This window comes from Rattus norvegicus, chromosome 8 (genome assembly GCF_036323735.1).
Source record: "Rattus norvegicus strain BN/NHsdMcwi chromosome 8, GRCr8, whole genome shotgun sequence".
NCBI classification, from domain to species: Eukaryota; Metazoa; Chordata; class Mammalia; order Rodentia; family Muridae; genus Rattus; species Rattus norvegicus.
In genome coordinates, this window is record NC_086026.1 from 89,938,723 (window position 1) to 89,957,949 (window position 19,227).

Below are 19,227 nucleotides of genomic sequence, written 5' to 3' on the forward strand. Positions count from 1 at the left end.
TTAAAAAACGAGGCTGGGGATAGCTCAGTGGAGAGAGTACAAGGCCTTGAATGCGGCTGTTAGTACCAGCAGTAAGATAAACCGTTTCCTTTTGCACAGTAATCTTACACATGCATGCACCAGCTGCAGAGCTTCCAAGGCTCCTTGCAGGTTGTTTGGTCAGGCAGTTTGTTTGAAGACGTCCTCGAAACCCCAGTGGAGACTTACCGTACAATACTCTTCTGTGTGGGTTTCATAATTAACATGTCCATTCATCGTTTCTCGTAGTTTGTATGCTTGCTTGCCTTTCACGTGTGAGCCTACATTAATTATATCTTTTTAATTAAAGGCAAGGAAGGTCTGTGAAGCTAGTATCTCAGACATTTTTTTTTGTTGTCTGTGTAAATGATAACACTAATTCTGTTTTTGTTTTTGTTTTATCTTGCTTTAATCCAGTGCTGGCCAATTCTCACGTTTGAGAAGTGCTCTAAAGTGGCACGGTTGTTTTGTTTTCTCCCATTGAGGTTTCATAGATTTTATCAGCTGCTTTGAAGAGCTCAATGGCTCAAAAGTATGCTTTTTCCTGCCTCTGAGAGAATGATTGGTTGGTCTTATAAATGATGGCTTATGAAAGGTTAGGAGCTTATGAAACATTTGTGCCTTGGTGACTGCCTAACTAGCTCAGTTCTATTTGAAATATAGTTCAAAAGGACTATTTTAAATAGTTCGTGTAATTTTAACTCTCAAATCCATGTAGTTACAAGTGTTTGCTAATGATGTCACGTAACCTGCCACAGTAAATAAGTGGGTTTTGCAGCTGGACATGATGTAAAATAATTGACCAGACCGGGGACATAAGGAGTGTGTACACTTGAGATTTACAGTCACTCTCAAGAGAGACACTGGGCTGCTGAGATGATCATTGGGTAAAAGTGTCTGTCACCAAGGCTAACTTGAATCCAGTCCCTAAACCCAGATGTTGGAAGGAGAGAACTGACTCCTGAAAATTATGCTTTGATCCTCACACACAGAAATATGTGTGTACACTTATGCACCTACAGTAAATAGTAAATGTTTATTTTTTAATGGATACTTTTTGTTGGACAGGGCTTCACTGGGTAGCCCTGGCCAACCTAGAACTCACTGCTCAGACCAATCTGCCCTCAAACTCAGAAATCCCTTACCTTCTACCTCCTGAATTCTGGGATTAAAGGTGTACACCATTACACCCAACTAAAAAAAAGATTTAATTTAAAATTACTTTCTCCGATCCAAATATTAACCAATCCCAACCCTACTTAACTTCTAAGTTTCAGTGAAAATTGGACACATGCAGAGTGGTATGGCCATAGACTACAGTATATTTGGATGGATTTTGAAATAGTTTAATTGGTGCAAGGTAAATATTAATGTAACAGTACTTTCTATAGATATAAATGATTTACTTCTAGAAATAATATGATTGTATTGACTAATTTTTAATTGCCTTGGGATTTACACAGATGTTTTAGATTTAAACAAATATAGAACACTTATTTCTGAGACATAAATTGAAGATGGTTTTTTTTTGTGTGTGTGTATAACAAAAGGGTTTACTGTTGTGTTTAATTAGTTATTTAAGTATGTCTTTCTGATTACTACATTTTGTTTTGGCTCTCCCTCAAGATACCTTATTTATATTAATATTTTTAACACTTTATAGCTTTTAAACCTAGATTGAAGCAAACTTTTCTATCTAAAATACCTAAAAGTAATTCTTTATGAAGTTTTAAAATGTTGTACACTATTTTAAACAATATTTGGTATATTGTTGTATTCAATATATTCAGTATGTTGTATTAAAGGTCTGACTGGGTTTTGGAATGAACTTTTTTTTTCAAGGCAGGGTTTCTCTGAGTAGCTCTGACTGTCTTGGAATTTAGTCTCTGTCTCTGGAGTGCCTGGGATTCAAGGCATGCAACACCACACTTGGCTTAGGATGAACTTTTAAGAATGTTCATTTCAGTTTTACTGTAGGAGTCACTGACTTCTATTATTCTATTGACTTCTATTTATTCTATTGAAAATAGTAATATAAACAAATATACTCAAATGGTAAACAGTTGGGGAATCGTGTTCATAATGTGACTATCACATTTTTCTTTTTTCTGATTTGTGCAAAAGCAAGTCTATTTGTACTATTTTTATTTACCCTTTATTCTTTCCGAGTTTTCATAATTTTAATCTTAAAATTATAATTTATATCTGTGTTCATGTTGTCTATGTTGTATGGTTTATAAGTTTTTGGGGGAATTTATGTTATGTAGACTTTTGTGGCTTTCTATTTAATATCGAGCGCCCACTGCAAACATATGTAACACATATCCTTACATATACTCACATTTATACACAGATTTATATAACCTCTCTTTTTTTTTCATAAATTTTGGGGCCTGAGTAGTAGAACAGTTCTGTAATTTACATCAAATAACACTTTTATATTTGTTGTATCACATGCTATAGCAGACTTTTTATTAGTGTCATTTATTACTAGCACTCATTTCAGTATTCTGTCCTATGGGTCCTAGGCACGGGGTTTTTATCATACAGTGTTTCCTGTTGTTACAGATGCCTTAAGCAAAATCAGACTAAACTATGGTGATCAGTCAGCAGAAGGTGGAAAACTGCTTGAAGATGAGCTCATTGACTTCTCAGAGGATCAGGATGACCCGGTAAGATCTTGGTACAGAACCTAAGAACTAGCAGTGGAGGCAATGTTTCTTCTGCATTGGGGCTCTATTTCAGAGCAAAACCAGCTTTCCAGTTAGAAGTTCCCAGGATACCTTTATCAGTGTTGGTGTTGAAACTATGATGTGGGTGTTGAATTCTTTGTTTGTTTTTGTTGTTGTTGTTTTCCTTATCTTCTCTATTTTTCTTTTTTTTTTTTGTTGGATTTTCTTTTTTTTTTTTTTAATTTACATTTCATATGCTATCCCCTTTCCTGGTTTCCCCTCTGGAAACCCGCTACCCCATCCCTCCTCCCCCTGTTTCTATGAGGGTGCTCCCTGACCCACCCACATGCCCAATCCCTCCCGCCTCCCTGCCATGGCATTCCCCTGCACTGGGGCATCGAGCCTTCACAGGACCAAGGGCTTCTCCCATTGATGCCCAACAGTGCCATCCTCTGCTACATATGTGACTGGAGCCATAGGTCACTCCATGTGTACTCTTTGGGTGATGCTTTAGTCCCTGGAAGCTTTGGTGGTCTGGTTGGTTGGTATTGTTCTTCCAATGGGGTTGCAAACCCCTTCAACTCCTCCAGTCCTTTCTCTAAGTCCTCCACTAGGGACCCTGTTTTCAGTCCAATGGTTGGCTGCGAGCATTTGTCATGATGTGGCAGAGCCTCTCAGGAGACACTACACGAGGAAGTTTTAATACAAAGTTCATTTCTTGCAGTGGGGACTGTATAGCTCAGTGTAGAGGGCTTGTTTACTATATACATGGCCCTCAGTTCAATGCCCAGCATTGAATAAAAGAAAAAATTAATAATGTTTTCTTTCAAAGTATTTATGGGCTATACTTGACCTTTGAACTAATGGCATCTGAGATAAAAGTGGTAAAATTTTCAATTATGTAGTACACATAATTGTAGTAAACATAAGAACGGTAAAATTATAATTTTTTCTACTTTTTCAGTATCTTTTTTCTTACTTTCCCAGTGCCTATTTTCTTGTTTTCCAATTTAATGTACATATAAATATTATAAGAACAGGTAATATTTAATTAACATCATCATGGGTAAATTATACTGTTTTTTTTTTTTGAGTTTTACTTGCCCTAATAAATATCATAAACACTTAAATATAAATTATAGTTTTGAAAACAGTTTAAATTATGAAAAAGTTTATGAGAAACAAATTTTTAAAAATTTTCTTTCTGGAAACTGTTTTGTTTATTTATTTTGTGTGGGGCACACTGTACACCACAGTGTGCTTGTGGGGGACAGAGCACAGTTGCAGGTGTCCTTTCCTTTCACCATGTGGGTCCTTGAGAGCAAACTCTAATTTCTGATTTTAATATTAAGAGAACTTTCAGTTGAGATAGTGCTGAAGAGACTTGAAACTTTGTGTACTTGGTGTGTTGTCCCGTAGTTGATAACATACAACTACTCTACATAGCAGGTACCTGCCGTAACCACGGGGGACTCAGAACGCAGCATAAGCCATGGCCGTAAGCCATGGATGTAGGCTGAGGTCTGTTTAAGATTTCGAAGTTTTTTACAGAAGATTTTTTTTACATTTAAACTATGTATAGAGACTTTCCCTGATAGCAATATAATACACGTATCTGGAATTTGAAACAAAGTTGTGAGCATTGCTGTTCATCTTAGATTGGTGCTCATTTGGTGGACAAGAAAATAGCATTTTCCAGCCATATACTTACAAGCCAAGGGATAATTCAGAAATGACTTTAATAAGATTAAGTGGAAAGGAAAAACTATAGCATAAATCCATCTTTGCCACATGTAAACATCTGAAAGTTTATCCCTACACAAAAAGGCCTTTAGTGTTGCCAGGCTGGTGAGATAGCTTAGTGGGTAAAGCACTTGCCACACCCGCTGACAACCGAAATTGTATCCAGAACCCACATACATACATTTGGAAGGAAAAAAAAAACAGCTCCACAAAGTTGTTCCTGACCTCCACATGTACACACACAATCACGATGAATAAATGAAGTCGAGTAACAGGCTGATCTGTCTGGGTCACTTCCCTCCCTGGACTAAAAGTGTTACCACTTTGTTGGAAGGAGTTTTGTCATGTGCAATGCTGTTTTCTTAGATTATTAGTTCTTTCAACAGTAGATGCTTGATAATTAACCACTTCTGTGTGTCAATCTTTTATAGGATGATAGCAGCGATGACGGGCTCCTTGCTGATGAAAACTACAATTCAGAAATAGGACAGTGGCATTTAAAGCCTACTGTCTGCAAACAGTAAGCACTGACTAGATCCTGAAAACCCTATGATTAACACACACACAATTCTTCCTTAAGGAGAATTCACAAGTGCTCTCAGGGTCGGGAAAACGAGGGTATGCTATCTAGAGATCAGCAGCGAGGTCATTTGTGTTTTCCTGCTTGCACTTTTCCCAATGTGCTTCCACAGATGCATGCACACCTTCATGATGAACCATATAACTTTGTACATTATGATTTCGAGGAGAGAGAACACTGTATATTAAAACAGTAATGTAAAATTGGTGGTTCTGCTGGTTCCATAGCTGCTTTAAGAGGCAGAAGGTGACTGAGGGCAGTCTTACCCCACACACTTTGTGTGCTACTTAGATCCTCACTCAGAAGCCCTCACAGTCAGATTTGACAGAATTCTAAGGACATTCAGATTTACACTCTGCCATGCTTTGTATCCTAGAGATTTCTGCATTTATTTGCATTTATAATATACTTCTATTGAATTAAAATTCTAAACATTAGCTCTGAGTAGCATATGCGTAGCAGTAAATATTATAATGGATAGCCTTCTTAAGGCCAGAAAACTCATGTTTTAAAATAAAATCTTGCCTAGAAACTACATTGTGTCATAAATGAATTCTCGTGGTTACCTGTTGGGTTGTCTGTACTAAGCTGTAATAAGGCTATTGGAGGCCAGTGGGATAGACAGCAGGTAAGGACATTGACTGCCAAGCCTGATGACCTGAGTCTATTGGTCCCCAGAACCCGTGCAGTGGAAGGAAGAGCCAGCCCCTTCAGGTTGTCCCTCTACATGCATGCCATGGCACATACATATATGCATATATGCTCACAAACAACACTTAACTTTTCTAGGCTCCCATTTTTATTTTGCTGGAGTTCCATTACTATTCTATAACATGGTGTACCATAGATATCTAAATCTGTCTGTAAGGTTTGCTTTCCCCACTTGAGTATTTACTGAAACAAGAAGTTTTCATTGTTACTAATCTTATTAATAGACTATTTTTAGTTTTCTTATACATATGTAACATTATAATTCATATTTAACTTCAACTATTTTTGTCCTGTAGACCTTGTATTCTACTTATGGACTCACTCAGAGGCCCTTCTCGGTCAAATGTTGTCAAAATTCTAAGAGAGTAAGTTCAAAACTGTACCCTAACCGTTTAATATACTGTAGCTGAAGTAGAACGTATACTTTAACGTGTGTGTATTCTTGGTTCATGTGTGTTGTAGGTATTTAGAAGTGGAATGGGAGGTTAAAAAAGGAAGCAAAAGAAGTTTTTCCAAAGATGTTATGAAAGGGTCCAACCCAAAGGTTCCACAGCAGAACAACTTCAGTGACTGCGGTGTGTATGTACTGCAGTATGTAGAGAGCTTTTTTGAGGTGAGTTTCATTTTGTCATATCTGGTGAAATAACGAAATATGTGTTTGATTTTTTTTTATGTGATAAAAACAATAAGAAAATAATTCATAAAAGTGACTAAGTAACAAAAATTCCCAACTTAGAGATCTTTTAAGATATAGAACTACTGTAGTTATTGACAACCGAATCCCAGGCTTGTTGGTCGTCTCTGGTCACCCTGTGGAGTGTGGCTCACCTGTGATTCATGTGATTCATGGTCTCCACACACACACAGTTGCCTCTGAAGTCTTAAAAGCCGGTTTCACCTCCACCCTTACACTGAGCTCTCTCGACCTCTAACCCTTTGCACCATTCCTTCTTCACTCTCGTCCTGCAGCCTGGCGCTATATCTGCCGCTCTTAGGTACTCTGTACCTCCTTGACTCCTTAATCCCTGTTCATGAATGTACCACCAAGTCTCTTTTTAGCACTTAAAGTCAGGGGTTTGCATTCCTGCATTCCTGCTGCCACCTTCAAGTCAGTACTAGTGTGGCTCTGAGATGCAGTACCAGAGAGCCTCGTGTCCTCTGCTCTGTATATCAGGTTCCTCTCATCAGGTTTATATTTAGTGACCTCCTGTTGCTGTTGAGCCAAGAACAGAACCCTTCTGGTGGCCTATACATAGCTGAGTATCAACCAGTTGGAAGTGGTTCTGTTTCTTATTGTGCCATGTCTCTGGACCTGAAACTCCTGATGATCTGTCATTCTTTGGCTGACTAACTTCTACTTACGGTAGATGTTAGGTTAGCCTTAAACATCAGACCAATGGTGTTTATTCTCATTGCATGCCATACTTTCCTGTTATAGTGTTGGCCAAGGTCAGCTTTCTTTATAGAGTATGCTGCTGTCAATCTTTTCTTCGGCAGGACCTGAAAGTCAATACTTGTATTTCCTGATGTAGAGAATCTTCGAGTTCTCAGTTCCCCTGCTGTACAAACAACTATAAACCATTTGTGAATTTGTTTGCTTCTGCTAAAATGAATTTATTGCAGAAACAGGGTATGGGCAGAACTCTTCTCAACAACTGTAGTTTGCCAGCCTCTAATCCAGGCCAGCACTCTTTGTCTCCAGTGCCTAACCCAGTACCTGCTTGTGGAGTGTAACAAGTGAATAGATGATGATATTTAACTTCTGAGTGTTGTAATTGAAATGAAAATGTACTCCATTATATTTTCTAATAGCCATTTAATCTTTTTTATTTTCAGAATCCAATACTAAATTTTGAGCTCCCTATGAATTTGGTGAACTGGTTTCCTCCCCCCAGAATGAAAACAAAAAGAGAAGAGATCCGAAACATAATTTTGAAGCTGCAGGAAGAGCAGAGTAAAGAGAAGAGGCTGCTGAGGGACACCTCCTCAGCGGAGACATCCTTAGGGGAAGGGGCGGAGCAGTACGCCAGCAGTGTCTCAGAGTGACAGGAGCTGGGCCTCGAAGGGTCGCCTTCTGAAGGACACAGCATTCACTTTCGGGTGTCGACAGTAAAGAGCCAGAGAGCTCACTACTCAGAGACTTGGGGTGATAAAGCCTGTACAGATGTCATAAGTGATTTCCAAAGGAGTGTGTATTAAGTAAAAGTCTGTAAATATGTTAATGAGGCCAACTTTTCCAACATTTATAATTATTTTTTTCACTTTTAGGAAGCCTTTGTTATGTATTTTCTGTTAATAGTACTAAAACTGCAACTTCTAAACACAAATAAATAAAATATTTATAGGAGGAAATGATTAATTTGATATTCTTTAGTGAACTTGCATAATTCCTCAGTGTGATTTTATTTCATGGGAATAGAAGTATCTATGATTTTTTTTTTAACCTTTGTTCTAAAGTAGTAAAAAATGTGAAAATATAATTGTTAAAGACATTTTAAACTAAAAGTGCATCTTTATATGCTTGCATAGCAAGAAAAATTAATATCTTTTCAATTCATGCTTCATCTGTTCTGAGAACCCCCAAAGTATAGTAACTATAATTTTACACAAATACTTAAACGTCATTAGGAGCAGTCAAAGACAGCGGGCCTTGACTTCTAGTGAAGCGTCCCTGCCCCAGCACCCCTGCAACTCAGGCGAAAGCCATCCTGCAGGTGCAGCTCGAGTCTCAGAGCCCAGGATTACCTTTGCAGTTTATCTTCCAGTTTGTGCGATGGGACTAGTTAGGAACATTTTTAATCTGTGTGAACATAGGGTTTCAAGTAGGAATTTATTTTCTGTATCTTTTGCTATTTTTCATTATTTTGTCCTCATTGTTTTGATAAAGTACCAGACTTTTTGCTTGGGTTTTTCTGAGTAAATTATTTTAAAATGCAAACATACTCTGTTTAATTGCATAGTGCAGCAGAAACTCTCGTTTTCAGTTTTCTGTTGAAGGAGTTGAGGAAATGCGGGGTTGGGCCTGCCTGGAGTTCAGTGGTGCAGTGCAGGGTTAACACGCGGGAAGCCCCTTGTTTAATCCCATGTAGCAAATAAAATAGAAAAATGTGAAGCTTTGGATGCTACATTTGTAATCCATGTGGAGTTTTTGTGTATATTTCCAGTTAAGTATAAGACTTAAAATATGTATTTTAGGCCATTTTTGTTAGTGATTTTTAAATGCCCATACAACAACAACAACAACAGAAAGTTGAGAATAAAAGGCCACTTTGTCAGCAGATACTTTATTTTTAATGTGGCCATCTCTGGCCCTGTGAGCCACGATTTAGACCGTTAATGGGTTTAGTAATCGGGGAGGTTCTAAGTGGGTGAGGATGTTAACAAGCCTGACTGCAGTGACAGCCGAATTGAGTGTAAGGAGAAGTCACCTTGCTGCGACGTGTTTTCTTTTTCTACCTTGACCCATCTTAATTTTCTCACTTCCGATCACTTCTTTTTAGTAAGACTTTACAACTGCTTAAATATGTTTTCTAATTTAATTTTATTTATAACTGAAAGCGCCAACATGCTTTTATTCTCTACTGAAGTTAAGACCAAAAAAGAAATAGGGAAGAATTAAAAAAAAAAAAAAACTTAATAGAAAGTATAAACAAGGTTGACAAACTTTATTTTTAAAATGGATTTTAGTTTGCCAAAATTTTAGGAAACTCAAAAAGTTCCTGTAAGGACTAGTACAGGCCAGTTAATACCTGCAGCTGCCCCGGGGGCTGAGGGACTTGACCACTTGAGCCTGGCATTTAAAGGTCAGCCCGGAATACGGTGAGACACTGTCTCAGACAAACCGAAGGATTTAAAATGCTCGTGATGTTTTTGTTTGATTCTTGGTAGCTATATTTTATGGTGTCAGATAACTTTTGATAAGGTAAAATTATAAATTATTCCCTAGGCTAATTCTGATCAACTTTTTTTTAATTTCTATATGAAAAATTAGGATTGCTGTGTGTCAACTTTCTAGAGGTCGAACACTGAGCTCCTGGGGTTTTGTAAAGCTTTTTCTTGTGCTGGTTATGCTAATGCCCTTCTAACATGCACATTGACATCTTTGGATCTGCTGGGTTCTACAGCAGGACTGGACAGGACCTTCAGAGAGGTGCATTTGCTTGATAGTTGTGTCCTCTGGTTCTTTTATAAATAGTTTAAAGTGGAGGGTTCCCTTTAAAATGTGTGATTAGTACAAGCTGTGAGACAGCACTTTGCAGTCAGAAGCCTGTCACTTGACACCAGAACTGCCTGAGGCTATCTGGTGACTCCACTAATTAGATAGAGCTGCTGGATTGGTTTTCTTGTTGGATAGGATAACAGTTAATCATTTTTAGAAGAGTTTTAGATTACTTGCCATAAAATTTGTATGTGTCTGAGCTCCTGGTAGTTAGGAGCAAAGGTGCTGTTAAGTGGTCTCTCTTCCCTTTGGCATTACTGACTTCAGACAGCTGAGAACTTGACTGGGTCAGTCCCACTCAAACCTGGAACAGTTAGCTTTTCTTCATGCAACTTGTGCTTAATCGAGTCAATTAAATGCAGAAGATTTTATTTGAAAGCATAAAATGATTGGCATTGTGTTTTGTCTCCAAAATGAATTCAGTATTTTTCTTCAAAAAGCCCATGTGTAGTTCCTGAAGACTGACTGTCAAGATAAAAGGAAATAGAACACCCGTTCTCTCAGAATTGCCCTTAAGACTCAGTTCACTGAGTCTGTTTTGATCAGGAGTTGGTGGAATGATCTGAGGAAAGAAGTAGCCGCCTAAGGAATGAGGCAGGGTAGCATTTGTTTAGAGCAAAAAGACCCTGAAACTGCTCTGTGGCGTGAGGATGGTGAGGGCAAGCTGGAGACCGGCAGTTCACGTCCAGGGTGAGGTGTTCGGAGCAGCGTTAAGTGAGTTAGACAGGTTTCTCCACTGAACTCTTTTAGGCTGCCGCGTGGTGATTCACATTCCCAGATCAACTAGAGTGAACAACTTAAGATGTTTTGAGAACTAAACTTCAAAAGAAGATGGTTTTGAAACTGATCTGAGGGTTTAAAAAACAATTTTTTCAACAGTTAATTAGAATTTTGAAAGTAATGTGGATTAGTGAAATGGGGTTTTATGAGAAGCTTTTAAAAAACACGAAAATAACTTGTAAGGAAAAGGTTATAAATTAATTTTTTCACATTAATGAGTTTATTTAGGGAAAAGAGAATTGATAACTTTTGTAAGGTCATCAGATCCCAATAAACATATGAAAGTAGAAATTGTATAAAAATGGAGTGAATTAAATGGCTTTCTGGAGGCTTTTCCCTTTTCTCTGACCTCATTGCTAGATTGAGCTTCCACTGACTTCCACTCCATTTTTTACATTAGAAAGGTGAGCTTCATACCTAAAGGCATGGGTTTGTTTTATTGTTTTTTGGTCAAAATCTCTGCAAATTTTTTTTGTAAGTGAGAATAGCTTTATTAACAATTTGAATGTGTTAAACTTGCTAAAAGTTCAAACTTATGAAAAGTTATCGTAATTAGCTTTTATAGGTGACTGTAAAGGAGTTTAATTAATTTTAAAATTCATTAAGCATTTTGTGTTTTGAGCATCTACTATATAGTAGAGGACCAAATAGACACCGTTCCCACTTTACAGTGTGCTGGGAAATGCATTAATCAGCCTCACAAATGTGCGCCAGCCAAGCAGCGTGTATAAAGGTGTAATCTCCAGATCTCTCTCAGGTTAGAGACCTCCTGAACGGGTGATACTGAAACACTGCTAGTAGTCTAGGGAGGAAGAGTAAGGCCTGAAGTAGAAAAAATGATGCTTTTGCCTAAAATGATAATTGCTTCGTTAATAAAACATGTACTAAGTGCTAGATATTGTTTAGAGCATTTGCAATGAATGAATTTACTTCCTTAATGACTTTAGGAGGTTTGGATACTGCTAGTACTTAAATTTTATGAGACGGATAGGTCCAAAGAGTTTCTTGAATTCACTGCATTTAAGTCACTAGGTTAACCTGTGCTTGGTGAGATTAGGTGAGTAAGATTCTGGTGGTTTCCTAGAGATGCACTGTGGTAGTCTTCATCTCTGAAGTAGGGTGTAAGGGGTTGCTCTGACCTCTGCTGTTTTTAAACGATGTGTAAACAGTTTGCATAGTTTCTTCGAATGCCTTTTACAGCCGAGTTCAGTGAAGTACACAGAGAGGCTGGAAGCTAGTCATAAAGGGCAGTCACTACTGTGAAAAGGTACTGAAGCACGTCAGAACAGAGGAGTAACATGAGCAAATGTGAATGCAGAGAAGATCATGGATGGATAAAAAGGGGACCAGAAGGACTGCAGTCTCATAAAGTTCCCAGCGTGAGGCATAGAATAATATGCCTGTGTGGTAGGAATGCTGGCAAGACACAGTGGTCCCATTCGAAATGTTCCTAAAAGGAACAAAACACAAAGGGCTGTTTTTTATCCCAGTCAGAACTTGTGTTGTTTCTTAACAAGTGATTCAAAGGAAGTCAAGCATATACACTGCTTACAGTAGGAAACAAGCCTAACGTTAGCCATTACTAACAAAATAGGCTGTAGAAGCCAAATCATCTCTAAACCCTGTGACACTACCAAAGAGATACAGAGTGTTAATTTTTTTAAATGAAGCTTTCTATTTGTAAATGTAAACCTCACAAAAGGAAGATGTAACATTGGAATAAAATACCAGTGTCCTTCCCAGAAAAGACTAGATGGTTGTAACCGAAGTCATCCACGCTTGGGCTAGATGTACAAGACACCCAAACTCGAAGCTACCCCAGCGCTTGCAGAGTTCTGTACTCCCTGTCCCCTTCCGTCAGCTGACTGGGCCCAAGGAAAGAGCAGGCACAGGAAGCAGTGGGGATTAGTAGAGCAGATGTAGGGATTGGGAGTTCAGGTTGAAATGGCAAATGACTTGCATATTGGGAGAAAGAAAGTGTGAAAATGGCAGTCTACTAAATTACCTATTTCAAGATGGACTTTCTTACCTTAACCTCTGAAATAAGACTGTATTTTATCAAATAAAATTGACTTCGTCTCAAAATTAATCGAAAGCATAAAGATGAGTTGCCAAGCCTGGTCCCTGGTTACTGACTCTGCACTGTAGTCCTTAACTTTCCTGTCCTAACAGATTACAGGCAAGAGCACACTTGAGAACCACACATGGCTTCTTAGCAATGTTGCAGGCAGCTGTGGAAGCCTTGATGCACCGGACATCCATCCCCACACTGGCTGAAGCACTCTATGAGCCTGTCTCCTACCTGTGTTTTATACCTGAACTGAGGCATGTAATTAAAGTTGTGATCTTTTTTTATTATGCTCGGAACTTTTCTCTCCTTTTTTGTGTCCCCCTATATTCATATTATTTTTCTAGGTATTTATATAATAAATGTATGAAAATACAATTTTTCTTATGAAACTAGGATAACTTTTATAAACACTTATAGAATTTTGTCTCTGCAGTGTCTCACGGAAATTATTTAGCCTTGTCTCGCTCTGTTATTCATGCTAGTCTTCTTGCCTATGCTATGGACACTTTCATACAATCTCAGCCCTTACTCTTTGATCATGATAACATGTCTAGAGATGCAAAGAAGAAGGAGGGGAGCTCGGCTTGTTTGTTGTTGCTTCTCCGTCTTCAGAGTGGGAAGCAAAGCTGGTGGGTGGGTAGCATAAGCTCCAAGATCCCACCCAGCAGAAGCCATGTTGCTGCCATTCAGTCTACAAAAGTCTGCACGTTCTAGCTTCTAACTGAACAGGGAAGCCTTGACAATTTCTCCAGGAGCGGAAGGGTTTTTGGGTTGGTTGGTTGGTTGGTTGGTGGGGTTTTGGTTTTTTGTTTTGTTGTTTTGGTGACTTCTGTAGTAGTGGGCATATGTTTCTAGCTTTTTATTTTCTTTAAAGGTGTTAACAGTTCTTTATCTTGAAGCCTTGTATGAAAAGCTCTTGGCTGTTACCATTGCTTTCCCTTATCACTGATCAGAGCAGTTGCCCCGGTGGTGTGTATTCTTCCCATTAGCATTCTGACTTGCTACATTGCCATTTGTGTTACAGATGTATAGGGTCTTAGTCTGTAGTGCAGGGAGTCCTGCCACAGCCTCCCGGGAACTGATGTCATCGGCCTATATAACCTCTACCTGGCTACAAAGGAACTTTTTGATATCTCTTATTTGTACACATCATGCTTATTTTCCATAGCAGAGTTTTTATTATTATTATTTTATATGTTATTTGACTTTTCAATCTTGGCTAACTTGAGGTAGTGCACATGGACAAATATTTTACACGATTTTAAAATTATAAGTAATGAAACTGAAGTTTATTTTCTGTATATGGCCAAAGTTCTGGGTGTTTTCTTCAAGTTTTTAAAATTCTTTAAGATTATCATTTGTGCCAGCACCATTTATTAAAAATCCTGTTTTGCACTGAACTGTCATTTTCTCATGCTCGATTACTGAGATTTCTAAAATTCTGCTTTTTAAATTTTTGTCTACTGATTTCAATAATCCAGGTACACAAAGAGAGGTGATAGATGTAAGAAAAGTTGAAAGCTCATGTTATAATAGGGCGATCAAACAAAGTAGAAAAGAACACTGAATCAGTAAACTGAAAGTTATTCCTCCTTGTTACTCAGGGATCTGGTTTTTAAAAAGATAAATACATAGTAAACTCTTGAGCCTAATTAAAAAATAATAATTTCAAAACAAAGAGTCATACCTAAGACACAAAAAAGCTTGAAAATGAGGCATTGACTTATAACACTGTGACCACAATTTCAAAAGCATCAGAGTCAGAAGTAAGAGTTTGACTGGAACCTGAGCACTTAGAAGATGCTGACAAAAATGTCTAGAGCCTGTACCTGAAACATGTACCAAGTAGATGCATCCACTTGTTTGAACTTTGAAAGAACATCAAATTGTTCCAGGCCTTAAAAGCCCTTGAAAATATTACAGTTCATTTGTGAAACCCATCGACCTGTAATACAATGTTCTAGTGAAGGTGTCAGAAGGTAGGAAACAAGGTGAGAGTATAGCTCAGATGCAAAACAGAACCCTGGGCTTGCTCCCAGCACTGGAAGGTGAAAGGGAGAGAAGAGAAAATGAGAAAGTAACAATGTAATGAATTGTAAAATAGTTAAAGTCAATTAACTAAATCTTTAAAAGAAATTAGGCACAATTATTGCAAATATACTAAGGAAAAAAACTTCAGGAAGAAAATGGAACATTTGGATTTTTTTAAATTTTAAAAAGAATTTTTTAAGACTTATTTAAAGTAAACTGTAGCTGTGTTCAGACACACCAGAAGAGGGCATCAGATCTCATTACACATGGTTGTGAGCCACCATGTGGTTGCTGGGATTTGAACTCAGGACCTCTAGAAGAGCAGTCAGTGCTCTTAACCACTGAGCCATCTGTCTCTCCAGCCCCGTTTTTGTTTGTTTATTTGTTTGTTTGTTTTTGTTTAAAAGAGCAGTAGAACAAGAAGAGCAGATATAGCACCTGGATAATATACACCTAAAATTAATTCTGACAATGTAAATATAGAAAAATAGTTGGAAAAATTCACACTGGTGGCAAAGAATTATAAATGAGATTACAATTAAAGCTAACATGTTGACTGTAGTTGGGAAGCTAGTTCAGTGGTAAATGCACCTGCTACTAAGCTTGGCAACCTGAGCTGGATCCCCAGAACTGACTCCTGTGACTTCTCTGATCTCCATGTGCATCACCTCATTCTCACACAAAACTTTTTTCAAAAGAAAATATATTACCTGTATGAGAAAGTATAGAATATTATTGACAATTTTAGACCATAACTATAAACAATACCCTATAAAAACAATTTTTAATCAAGAAGGAAATGCTATAGAAATGCTGACATCCTAGCAGTAAGTCTTCTAACACAATTACATTTAATGATAGTAGTTTGTATTGGACTTTTAATAAAAATTGGGAGTTTATACAGGAGGACAAATACTAAAGAGGGTTCATAGAAAGGAGAGGCCAGGTTTGACACCACACACCTTTAATTCCTATGTGTAGGGGCCCAACGCAAGAGGAGAATGAGTTAGAGGACAGCCTGGGCCACATGGCAAGGATTCTCTAGAGGAATTAACTGGGTGGGCAAGATGGCTTAGTAGGTAGTGGCATTTGCTGAGCTGAGTTGGACCCCTGGACACCATGTGGTGGAAGAAGAAAACAGACTCCCACAATTTGTTTCTTGACCATACATATGCACATAGGGAAAGACACAATAAATAAATGTTAAAAATAATAATGATTTTAAAAAGATTAAACAATCCTAAATTACCTAAATGAGATCTTTGTGTATGGCAAAGCCACTGTCAGTGATATATGAAATCCAAAGAGAAATATGACATGAAAAATGATGTGTTAAAAGGAAGGATCTAGAGTAAAGGAACTAAACCAGAAAAGAAATATCAACTCCACATAGCAAAAGAAGTGAATTGTGGGGTGTGTGTGTGTGTGTGTGTGTGTGTATACACGCACATGTGCTGAATTAGAGGAAAGGATTACAAAAGCCAAGAGCTAAGTAATCGAGGATGGCCTTCTAATGCCCTTGCATGCTGAGATTGCAGACAGGCACTAATGCAGCCTTATACATGAACCTCTGGAACTTCATGCTTGCTTGGAGAAGCACTCTACCAACTGAACACCATCCTAAACCCTGTAGCGAGTTTTAGAATAAATTTTTTACTATCATTAAAAGTTGAAATCCTAATTGGTAGACTATCATAACAGTTTTTCAATTTTTATTCCTTGAATATTGACTTGGCTAAAAACGGATAACTTCAGAAGAAATTATCTTCTAGATACAACCATTAGTCATCATTTCCAGTTGCCAGGTAACCAAGAAAGCCCAGGGCAAGGCTAAATTCATTAACTGGAGTTTAGTGTTAGCAATAGCTTCAGACTTGAGAGACGTTGCTGACACATTTGCTCTTCTAGAAAATACAGTGCTCAAGAGATGGCAACCTCATAGGAAGACCAACAGTGTCAACTAACCTGGACCCCTGGGAGTTCCCAGAAACTAAGCCACCAACTAAAGAGCATACACAGGCTGGTTCATGACCCCCCCTCCCGTCCCCGGCACATATGTAGCAGAGGACTGCCTTGTCTGGCCTCAGTGAGAGAGGATGCACCTAATTCTGTCTTGATGCCCAAGGGAAGGGGGATGCTTGTGTGTGTGGGGTGCCCTCTCAGAGGTGAAGGGGAGGGTGAAAGGGAAGAACTTTGGGAGGAAGGACCAGAAGGGGGGGCAACATTTGGGATGTAAATAGGTATAATAATAATAAAAAAACAACAACAATAATAAAAAGAAAATACAGTTCTCTCTGCAGCCGCTTTTTTTTTTTGCCACTGCCCCCTTCTCAGCACATAATTGAAAAATAATTCTTACCCTTTCTGAAACAATAACGAGGTGAAGTCTGATCTTTTAAGAATAACTTCTATAAAATTCCATCCCATAAAAGCTAGCTGTGGAGGGCACATGTCTGTAATCCCATCACTCAGAAGACACGGACAGGAGGATTGCTGCAAGTCAATGGCCAGCCTGGTCTACATGGTGAATTCTGGGCCAGCTAGGATTAGGCAGTAAGACCCTGTCACAAACAAGCCCGCCAACTGAGAAACAATTATTACATTGATATTATCATTGCAATTTGTACAATGCTGAGGCTTAATCTTACATGCTACAAGATTTCAGTGTACACAAGAGTGACATTGTGTCTAGTAACAACTTGGATGTATACAACCCTGGAGGACCCATCCCTGATGCATAAGTTATATGAAATATTTCAAGAATTGTCAGTGGGCCAATGAAATGACTCCGTGGGTAAAGGCGCTTGTGAAGTAGGCCTGGAAACCATCCCCAGGTCCCTGGAACCCACCAGAAGATGGAGAGAGAACTGACTCCACACAGTTGTCCTGGGACCTTCCCATGTACACCACCACATGCTCACACACCACAGTAATGAATACATTAAATTTCTCAACGCTTAGTTTCAGTAACATAAGTTTTTGTTTGCTTGCCTGTTTTGTTGGTTTGGTTTGGTTTGGTTTGGCTTTGTTGAGACAAGGCTTCTCTATAGCCCTGGCTGGCCCGGAAGTCACTTAGGTTGATCAAACTGATCTCAAAGCCACAGAGACTCACCTGCCTCTGCCTGCCTCCCTCTCTAGTTCTGAAATTAAAGACACGCAGCACTGTTCTCAGTTTAGGACGGTATTTTTGAGCTCTGAACTGTATGGATGGTTTGTATTGCGGCAGGGTGCTTCCTGATTTCTCTGGCTGACTTAAATACTGTTATTGGTGTCCTCATTTGTTGTTTGTTCTTTACTGGGGTTGTGGGATTTGGATCCAAGACTTTGTTTACCTCAGGCAAATGCTTTTAACATTGAATTACAGTCCCAGCCCCAGATAAAAAAAATCCGACAGAAAATTACAGTATCTCAGTGCCGCTTGTTCTGGTTTCTATTCCAAGCTTAGGGGATCTTGCTGCCTCAGGCTCCTGACCAGCTGGGGCAACATCTGCACCACAACACCTTTCCACAGTTAAACACATTTCCCTATGGGGAATGGTTTTAAAACATCACAAGAAAAACTTTAAAAGTTTATTATACCCAGCAAGTGCCTTAGAGTTTTTAATTAACATAAGTTAATGTAGTCCGCTTGTCTTCACATTAATAAGCATTCTACTAGAAAAAGAGAACATTGTGGGAAGCCTTAGGTTCAAACCCTGGCTAGGGGTTGGGAGCTTTGGACTAAAGTGTAACATAGTGATGCACTAAGGAAGCAGTCTTAGTGGACTGAGAGATGGCTCAGTGGTTAAGAGCATTTGCTGTTTCTGCATAGGACCCAGGTTTGAGTCCCAGAACCTATATAGTGAGTTAAAACCATCTGTAACTCCAGTTCTAGGGGATCCAACAAACACTCTTTTCTGATCTCCAAAAGCCTCTCACATGCTTACAGTGCATGTACATACGCTCAGGCAAAACACTGATACACATAAAATAATATATACTATCTATATGTTTGTGTATATAATATATAATTATGCATATAATTATATAGCATTGTACATACAATAACAGAATATATATTGTATAATTATAATACATATTATATACATACATACACACATATATGCATGTGTGCATAATGGGCTCTGTCCCCAGTTTCTGGCATGGAGAGTCTAAAACATTTCTAACTTCTTTAATGGTGTGACTAAAACAAACATCTTTTATTGTCACAAATGCCGTTTTTGGTTCCCTCTATTTTGCATTTTTTTTTTCCGGAGCTGAGGACCGAACCCAGGGCCTTGCGCTTGCTAGGCAAACGCTCTACCACTGAGCTAAATCCCCAACCCCTATTTTGCATTTTAAAAAATGACTTTATTTATTTATTTGTGGGATGGGGTGAGTGTATAGAGATCAGACAAAACTT

General features: G+C 38.4%; 1 protein-coding gene across 3 annotated transcripts in view; it reads left to right on the plus strand.

Moving 5' to 3' along the window:
* Positions 1 to 13,081, plus strand: part of Senp6 (SUMO specific peptidase 6) — an 83,689-nt gene extending 70,608 nt beyond the window's left edge. For 2 of the 3 annotated variants that reach the window (XM_006243436.4, XM_039081161.2), the window contains 5 exons: positions 2,587 to 2,690; positions 4,865 to 4,953; positions 6,021 to 6,089; positions 6,187 to 6,337; positions 7,561 to 13,081. In XM_006243436.4, coding sequence (XP_006243498.1) covers positions 2,587 to 2,690; positions 4,865 to 4,953; positions 6,021 to 6,089; positions 6,187 to 6,337; positions 7,561 to 7,770 — 623 coding nt within the window. In that variant the 3' untranslated portion in view covers positions 7,771 to 13,081. The remainder of the gene's footprint in view (positions 1 to 2,586; positions 2,691 to 4,864; positions 4,954 to 6,020; positions 6,090 to 6,186; positions 6,338 to 7,560) is intronic. The other variant, NM_001106842.2, reaches the window with a different exon arrangement.
* The last annotated feature ends 6,146 nt before the right edge of the window (positions 13,082 to 19,227 follow it).